Source organism: Empidonax traillii, unplaced genomic scaffold, assembly GCF_003031625.1.
Source record: "Empidonax traillii isolate 1590-97213 ecotype Southwest subspecies unplaced genomic scaffold, ASM303162v1 scaffold2121:size37435, whole genome shotgun sequence".
NCBI lineage: Eukaryota > Metazoa > Chordata > Aves > Passeriformes > Tyrannidae > Empidonax > Empidonax traillii.
The window spans coordinates 19,945-29,026 of record NW_020957314.1 but is presented as its reverse complement, the minus strand read 5'-3'; the positions used below and the strand labels follow the sequence as shown (position 1 = coordinate 29,026).

Sequence of the window (9,082 nt, the reverse complement as noted above, 5' to 3'; positions counted from 1 at the left end):
CACTGGTGGCCCTGGTGACAGTCCCCGCTGTCCTGCAGGGCTGCCCCAAGGTGCGGCGCATCCTGGAGATCTGGGAGAGCGGGCACGGCGTGGTGTCCGTGCTCTGCTTCCAGAACAGGGTCCCGGCAGAGGCCTACACGAGGGAGGGCTGCATGGTGGAGGCGCTGGGTGAGCAGGGGGGGGATCCTGGCACTGCCCCGATGCCCAGCACAGCCCCTGCTCCCCACATCCCTCTGCCACCCCTGCAGTAGCCAGGGGCTGGTCGTGGCGGGGGGTGCAGCCCATCCTGGGGACTCTGGGATTCCCAGTTCCCAGTGGAGGGTCTGGTACAGCCCCCAACCCCCCATTTCCAGTGGGAAAAGCTGCCTGGGAGCGGGTGATGGTGGGGGGTGTGGGGCCACCTCTGTCCTCACAGGGCTGTGGGTGCTGGGGGGGAGCAGGGGGCCGGGTCCGTGGGTGCTGACCCCGCCCCCACGGGTGCTGTCCCCCTCCCCACAGGCCTGCAGACCCTCACCAACCAGCGGAAGGGGCACTGCTACGGGGTGGCCGCGGGCTGGGCGCCCGAGCGGCGCCGGCGCCTGGGGGTGCACATGTTGTACCGGGCCATGAGCATCTTCCTGGCCGAGGGCGAGCGGCAGCTCAGGCCCAGGGACATCCCTGGGGGGTGCTGAGCACCCCGGGGCGCTCAGCTCGGGGTGGTGACTGCGCTCGGGGTGCAGCTTTTATGTGTGTGACTGCTGCGAAGGTTGTTTCTGTTTTTCTGCTTCCCCGCCACCGGGTGGCCAATAAATCACTGAGGGGGTGGGTTTGCCTTTAAGAATTCCGAGCTGTGGGAGATTCTTGGCTTCCCATCCCTGCTCTGCCGTGCTCCTGGGGCACAACCAGTGCGGGGGGACAAGCAGAAGGGCACCCCCCCCACCTCCCCAGCAGGCAGTCGGACACAGCTGGGCTATAGCACGGCTTTACTGTGGAATGGCACTAATGCAGCTGCGGGTTCCGTGTGCGTTTGCCTCGTCTTTAGCACAAGCAAATGTGGGGACAGACCCCCTGGGGGACAGAGCTGGCAGAGCTGTGACCCCCGACTGGCAGAGCCGTGTCTGGGGGGACGTTTGGTGGCGTTTCTGGGCACCCTCTGCAGCCCCGGGGTGTGCTGGGGGGTGGAGGGGGGTCTTCCTGGGCAGGAGGGGGTGGGAAGGGGCAGAGGAAGATGATCTGAACCCAGGGGGCTTAAAATTCTCATTATGAGACAGCAGTGGGAAGGGCAGGCACTGGCAGAGGGGACACAGGGGATATGTCACTCTGGGCCTGGTGGACCCTTCCTCTTCCACATCCCTCAGTCTGGGGACAAAGGTGGGCTCAGCCCCTGGGAAGGTGCATTGCAGGGTGATCCCAGCTCTGGTGGGAGTGGCCCTGCCCAGGAGGACCCCCCTGAGCCCCCTGGGGATTCCTTGGTGCGGTGCCAGCCCCGTTCAGGGCACAGGGGCTGGAGTGGGGGCCGAGGGTGAGGTTTCCGTAGGACTCATCATTTCTTTGGTTTAGATGGGGTGAGTGAGGGGGCAAACAAAGCAGGAGCAGGGCAGGGGGAGGCTGGGCCTGCCTCCCGGGCACAGCATCCTCCTGGATTTCTGGGAGCCCCGGGAAGCTGGGATGGCACTTCCTGGGTACCTCCTCAGCCCTGCCCAGCTCCTGGCAGCAGGATGGGAAGCACAGGGATGGGAGGTGACGGGTTATGTACAGAACAGTGTCAGTGACGGTGTCTGTTGTGATCAGGTGGTCCTGGTTCTCTTCCTCTCTCCCATGTTGCTCCGAGACCCTGCGGATCCATCTGGGAGCCATCGGGAAGGACGGACATGGAGGCCACGGGACAGGGTGTTGCTGCTCCCCCACTGCTCGAGGCACAGCTGTGATCCCAGGGGTGGTTTGTAGCGGGTCCTGGAGCCGTGGTGGAGCTGGGCAGGGCGGGTGGCTCGGGATGGGGGTAGGGACGGCTCCGGGGGGCTGCGGCAGGGGGAGCGGGGGCTGCGGAAGCGCTGTGGTACCTAAAGCGATGGAGAGGGGACCGGGGGGGACGTGGCAGAGCTCAGGCTCGGCCCTGCCACAGCCAGGCCAGTCCCACCTCGGCCCTGGCCGTGCCCACGGGGGCAGGACACCTCCTCATCCTCTGTGCAGGAGCTGCTGCCGTCCACGAGGAGCCCCTCGAAGCTGCCACGTGGCTGTCCCGTCCTCCCGGCTGGCTCGAGAGGCAAATCCCGCTGCTGAGGCCCAAGAGCCTTTGGCTTCCCTTCTAAAGCAATCCCAGCTCAGCTCCTCCGGCCCTCCCGGAGCCCCTGCGAGTCCTTCCCGTCTCGCCGCAGGTGGGACCAGTCCCCGGAGGTGTCGCTGCGTGAGGAAAATAACACTACAAAGGAACAGGATGAAGACGCTCCGGCGCCGTCCCCGCGGGGGTGGGGACCAGGTCTGCCCGTGTTGCCGCTGCCGGCCCTGCACTCCCTGCCCTGGGGGAGCCTCCCTGCTCCCCCTCCAGCCTCCGGCACGGCCGGGAAACCAAACGGGCTGCGCTCCCGCCGAGGGCAGCCCCCGGAGCCCCTCCGCTCTCCCAAAGCCCTCTGCGCTCCGAATCATCTCTCCCATGGGAGCAGCCCGGTCTCCGTGGTCCCGCTGCCTTATTTCTTCTCCCCGTGCCCGTCCCCAGCTGGCGTCTCGGGCTCCCACAGGACGAACTCGTGGAGCAGCGTGTTCACCGTTTCGGGGCACTCCATCATCACCATGTGGCTGCCCTCGTCGATCACCTTCAGGAAGGCGATCAGCAGGATCTGCGGGGAGGGGGAGGGGTTGGTGGCACAGGGTCAGCGCTTGGAGGAGCCCCCTGGGCCATTCACCCCCAGCCCCGCTCACGGAACCGACGCGGTTGGAAACGACCTCTGAGGCCGAGCGCAGCCTCTCACCCCGCCCCGTACCTCGGCCATCCTCTGGTCCTCCTCCACCGGGACGAACTTGTCGTGCATGCCGTGGACCAGGAGCACGGGCACGGCCAGCTCGGCGTGGTACACCTCGTCCCCCTCGGGCCAGTACTGCCCGCTCATCATGGCCCGCAGCACGAAGGACGAGACGTTGAAGGCGTTGCCTTCCTTCAGCAGCTGCTTCTCTTTGGCACCTTGGCGGGCAAAGCCGGCCCTGCAGGAGGGGAGCTGAGGGTCAGCCCGGCCTCGGGGGCATGGGGGGGAAGGAGGAGGTGTCCCCGTCCCAGCCCTCCCCGTCACCAGCGTGGCCACTCACTTGAGGAAGCTCCAGGCCAGGCAGGGGGACAGGCAGTGCAGGACACACGTGGGCATGTTGAAGATGGAGCACAGGCTGGGCTCCAGCGCCGTGGGGCCCCCGCCGTTGATCATGATCACCTTATGGACCAGCTCTGGGTACTCGTGGGCGAGGAAGGTGCAGAAGGACACCCTGCGGGGACAGACAGACATGGGGACCACGCCCTGACCCCCGGGCTGGGGGGGCCCTGGCACAGTCTGCCCAGAGGAGCTGTGGCTGCCCCATCCCTGGAAGTGTCCCAGGCCAGGTTGGAGCAGCATGGGATAGTGGAAGGTGTCCCTGCCCATGGCAGGGGGTGGAACTGGATGGTCCTTAAGGTGCCTTCCCACCGAAAGCATTCCAGGGTTCTGTGATCCCCAGGATCCGTGGCTACTCCCCTTTGTTTGACCCCCTTTCTGGGGCAGGGGACACAAATTCCCCCAGCAGAGGGGCTGAGCTGAGGGTTTCCCTCCTGCCCAGAGCAGAGCAGGGTGCTGGGACCCACTTGGGTGCCCGCCAGCCTGACCCAGCCTTGTCCTGGTCTAATCCTGCCCGTCTCCAAGCCGGCTCCAGCTCCCTCTCCTCCCAGGCACTGCTTAGTCTCTGTCTAATTGACTTTCTTGGGCTTACCCTATTTATAGGCCCTGCTCTGCCAGCTTCCCCACCAGAGGCCAGGCTCTGGGATTAGCTGGGCCCAGGGACACCCCCCAGGAGGATGTAGGAGATCAGAGCTGAGGGATAAACCCGGAACAGGAACCCTCACGCCCCCGAGACGCGGGATTTGTCAGGCGTTCACTGCCAAGGAGGGGATGGGGAGGCAGGGGGGTGAATCCATCTCTTCTCCAGGCCCCTTACCCATAGGAATGCCCTATCAGGATGTTCCTCTTCTTGGCGTAGCGCTTGAACACGGCCCTCATGTCCTCAGCCAGGGCGTAGAAGGTGTAGGCGGCGGCGATCTGGGGGGCCGAGCTGCAGCCGTGGCCCGCCAGGTCCGGGGCCACCACCTCGTAGCCCAGCTTGGTAAAGAAGTCCAGCTGCTCCTTCCAGATGTCCAGGGAGCCGCCCACGCCGTGGATGAAGAAGAGCACCACGTCGCCGTGTGTGCCCTTGCAGCTGGTGATCTGCTTCTTGCAGTCGATGTTCACCACCTTCTTGGGCCTGCGCTTGCGGCGCTTGGCAGGCGCGGTGCCCGGCGTGCCGGCGGGGCCCTGGGCGGGAGCCTGGCCGGCCGCCTCGGGCAGCTCCAGCTCCACGGTGCCGCCGGGCTCGGCCACACCGCCCTGGCACTGCAGGATCTCGGAGCGCACGGCGTCGCCCAGGTTCTCGATCACCAGCTGCCCGTTGCGGTACAGGGTGATCCTGCGCTTGCAGTGAACCACCCCCCGCTCCGGCGCCCCGGGCTGCGCCTCCTCGGGCTCCTCCGGGGCCGGGCGGACGGGAACGCTGTGCCGGACCCGCAGGATCCGGCCTGGCTTCACCTCCACGAAGCTGTAGCCGTTGCCGGACTCAACGCTGTCCAGCGGCCCCACGGCGTTGGTGGTTTTGCCCATGAGGCAGCACAGGAGCCCATCGGTGATGCTGTTCAGCATTATGCTCCCTGCAGAGGGGAAAAGGGGGGTTAGGCAGCAGCTCCAGCACCCACGGGGCCCTGGCTGGGGCACAGGGGAGCAGTGACAGCCCTGTCCCCCCTCCCTCGCTGCCAGCCCCAGGAGAAGCCGTGGTGGCACAGGACGTGCCTCTGAAATGCCTTTGGGGTGATGGTGATGCTCCCCCAAAATCACAGCCCTGCTCAGCCTCCTGCACATGGGCTGAGGGATCAGATCCCAGAGGGATCCGGCATTCCCTGTCCTGCTTTGTCCGAGCCATGTCCTTGTCACCCACAGCCCCCGTCACGCGATCTCAGCCCTCCGAGGAGGGACCTGCTCTGACCGAGGGGAGAAACACGCAAAGAAAAGCCTGTTCGAGACAAAAAATTCTCTTTGTAGCACCAAATGTGGAGCAAAGGGAAGAGCCAGCACTGGGAATGCATTATTTATACCAATTAAATATATATATACACACACATCTCGAGCCTAAACGAGAGCTGCTCCAGCAGCGAGGTGGGAATGACAGGGACGGGAGATGAAGGATTTAATTAAAATCACTCCACAAACCACAGCTGAAAATAACACAGCAAGAGAAGGAGCAGGGGGGGTGAACCCCCTCCCGCCTCCCCATGTGGTCTGGGGGGGCTGTGACACTGTCCTTGATGTCCCCAGAGCTCATTCCTTGGCTTTGGGAGAGGCTGCAGATGGGGGGGGACCACCGAGGCTGGTGGCAGCGGGGACACTGATGCCAGGCCTGGAGCCCGGCGGTGCCAGAGGGGCTGGAAGGTCCCTGGATGGCAGCAGGGAGGGTGTTCATTATTGATGAGGCAAAACACGGTGAATTATTGATGCCAACGGGCAAAAAGCGGAGCAGGAGCTGCGCAAAGGGCTGGGCCTGCGGGAGGGGGCACCGTGACCCCCTTGGAGAAGGAGAAGCGTGTTTCCATCCAGGAATTCAATGGATGGATCCTGTGATCCTTCAGGAAGGAGCAGCCCCTCAGCTCCCCCGGGCAGCCTGGCAGGATTACAGGCACTGGGCTGGCACATCATGCCAAGGAAAACCAGGCTGGAGGCAGGTTGGGAGCACAGGGGTCCCTCTCCGTGGATTTTAACACTCATTCCACCTGGGAAAGCCAACACCAGACCCTCCTCAGTGACCCCCAGGGATCCAAGCGCACCCAATGCACTCCCAGGGCCCGAACAGGCTCCCAGGTGCTCCAGCCCCAGCACAACACGCTGCTCGAGGGTTTTCCCAGGAAAACCAGCCTGTTTGCTCCAGGCAGGCCATCCTGGTAACAGTTCCCTTGGCAAGGCCAGAGTGGTTTATCCAGGGAGTGCTGCCAGCTCCGGGAACAGCAGCCAAGGTTTGATTCTCACCCGGCTCCGTCGGGCACAGCGTCCTGACTCCCTCACAGGCACCACCGAGGGTCTGGGGGCTGGATGTGGGGATTGGGAATGAGCAGAGCTGGGCCTGGGGGGGCTCCTCCTCCTTTGGGGCTCCCCTGGCACGCCTGGGCTGGGATCCAAACCCATCCAGGGAGCCGGAGAGCTCCCTGGGTGCTCCGGGGATGGACCCATCCAAGCTGCTGAGCTTGGAGGTCTCGGAGCCCTGGGAAGGAGAAGCCAAATCCAGGGCTGGCTGGCAGAAGCTGCGCTTCCAGCTGGGAGCTGGGCCCGAGGAAGCGGCACCAGCCTGGCTGGAGCCCCGGCTGGAGGAGGCCCCGCTGCCCTTCCACCAAAATGGACACGCCAAGGCTCTGTCCATGCCCCCTGCCAGCCTTGGGAGGCTCTTGGTCCCTCAGCTCTGAGCTGGGAGTGCTGACCAGAGGGATGGGATGGGCAGAAAACAGGGAGATGTTTGAACTGAGGCAGCCCCTGAGCTCCTGCATCCTGCACAGCTCCAGCTCTCAGCCCGTGGAGCCAGGATGTGATCCCTCCTCTGATTCCCACCAAGCCTGCCCTGGCACTGAGCCTCGGTTCCACAAGGTCCCGAGGATGTCGGTGTGGATTATAAACAGGAGTCCTGGCCAGCCCGCCCCGACATTGATTAACTCCTCGGGATTAACTCAATTAGTCCCTCCTGCTCATTCCCAGAATTGATCTGCTGGAAGGCTCTGGCAGAGGATCTCTGCAGGCACATCCAGGGGCTCATGCCTTGGAGCTGCCCTCAGGCATTGCCAGCGCTGGGCAGGAGCCTGGACCCCTCTGCAAGGGGGGGATCCCACTCCAAGGGCTGTATCCACTTGGATACGCCCAGGCTGGAGATCGTGGTCCGGGATGTGGCCATCCCCGATGGGCCTCTGAGCAAACAAATCCTGGAATTGTGGGATCGTTGGGGTTGGAAAAGCCCTCTAAGCTCGTGGAATCCAACCATGCTGTTGAACTGCGCTGTCCCCAAGTGCCACATCCACACGCCTCCTGCACACTTCCAGGGATAACACGGAGCACATCCCAGTCGGGGGCGTTCCGAGGGGACTGGAGGGACGGGAGGTAAAGTGGCTCCGTGTCAGGCCTTGTTTTGGGGCTGGGAAGTGAATGGTTCCCGTCTCCCACCTCCCACACACCTCCTCTAACCCAGCGCTCCGTCTGCCGCCGCTCAGGCAGCCAGAAACATCCAGGGATGTTCCCTGGGAGAGATGAAAGGGGCTGGAAATGAAAGCAGATGGATGCGAGGAACTTTGCAAGGATGCGGGTAACCATGGCGACGAGCTGCTTTCCCCCCCCCCCCCTCATCCCGGCTCCCTCCATCGCCTCTCCCGGCCGGGAGCGGGATTTCGGCACCGGTTACATAAGGCCAGGCACAACAATGAGTCAGGCGCGGCGGGATCCTGCCGTCGGATCCCTCCCATCCCTGTCCCGAGGGCTTGGGAAGGCGGTGGCGTCGCCCCGAGGTCGTACCTATAGCCCCGAGGTCGTACCTATATCGTGGTCCTCCCCCTCCCCCCCAAAAATCCCACCTGCCCTCAGGAAACGTCTCCCAGCAGGGATGGGAGGTCCGAGGGATGCTGGGGAAGGATCCCAGGATTCAGTCCTAGCCCTGGTCCTGGAGCATCCCTGCAGAGTTCCCTGGGTGGGAGGAATAACCTGGCTGGGGAAAAACAACTTCCTGACCTACTTCGGGGCTGCAGAGCCTGGGGTTTGATACAGCTGGGGAAACGTGGGATGAGATGGGATGTGGCAGCCAGGAGGGAGCAGAGGCTGAGGGGGGAACGTGACAGGCGGGGACACGGGGCTGGAACGGGGGTGTGGGGATGGCACAGGGGACATGGGAATGACAGAGTGTGTGGGGCTGGCACAGGAGTGTCCGTGGGGTCCATGGGGGTTCAGGGGGCAGCACAGGGGACACGGGGCTGACACTGAGCCTGTGGTGTATCAGGGCAGTGCCCATTCCTGTGTTACCACACCGAGGTCACACACAGGATGGACCAGCCAAGCTGGCTCTTCCATTGCCATTCCAGCAGGGAAGAGGGTCACCCTGCCCCAAACAGCCCCTGCTCCTGCCTCCCTGGGCCCTGCCCCTGCACAGACCACTGAGGGTAGCCAATATCCCAAACATCCAGGGGGCTGGGAGCGACCAAAATTTCCTCCTCCTCCCCCTCCTCGGGGTGACCACTCACCCCTGCCAAGAGAAGTCCTGGGAAACATTTCATCCCAATAAACAAACCAAGAGCAGCGTTTCCCAGGGGGACAGTGGGAGTTGGTGCCGGAACCAATGGCCTTGAACGTCCCCAAAATCCCCTCAGAACCCCCATCCCCTCCCAGCCCAGAGCTCTACATCCCCTCAGGGAGTAGCAGGGGCTTGGAATTTGCTGATTCCTTGCAAATCCTCGGAGGGGAAGCTCCAGAGAGGAACAGGAGCTGTGCTGCAGCCCCAATCCCACCTGCCAGAGCAATTTGTTGGGCTCTGATCCCTTCCCCCCGGGGCTGCCGTGTGTTAATGATGACACACGACCCTCCTGAGGAATGGGCAGATGTTATCCTGCTCTTCCCACCCTCTCCCAGTCCTTCCCTCTCAGCAAAGAGTGGAATCTGCAGCACCAAACACATCAGAGCAGGTTTTTTTCAAGCACCAAGCGCAGAGAAATGCAAGAAGAATCCTTGGGCTGCCTAATCTCAGTCCTGGAAAGTAAAACTCCCCCTGGAAAAAATGGGAAAACCCACTTCAGCTGGATTTGTTCTTCCAGGCCTGGCTTCCCTGTCCG

At 63.5% G+C, this 9,082-nt stretch overlaps 1 protein-coding gene across 1 annotated transcript in view; it reads right to left on the bottom strand.

Moving 5' to 3' along the window:
* Positions 1–2,043: 2,043 nt before the first annotated feature.
* The window catches only part of ABHD8 (abhydrolase domain containing 8), an 8,857-nt gene continuing 1,818 nt past the window's right edge, over positions 2,044–9,082 (bottom strand). The window contains exons 2-5 of the mRNA XM_027909430.1: positions 4,150–4,891; positions 3,277–3,447; positions 2,958–3,174; positions 2,044–2,813 (exon numbers count right to left, since the gene is read on the bottom strand). Of these exons, the coding sequence (XP_027765231.1) occupies positions 2,664–2,813; positions 2,958–3,174; positions 3,277–3,447; positions 4,150–4,883 (1,272 nt within the window). The 5' untranslated portion in view covers positions 4,884–4,891 and the 3' untranslated portion in view covers positions 2,044–2,663. The remainder of the gene's footprint in view (positions 2,814–2,957; positions 3,175–3,276; positions 3,448–4,149; positions 4,892–9,082) is intronic.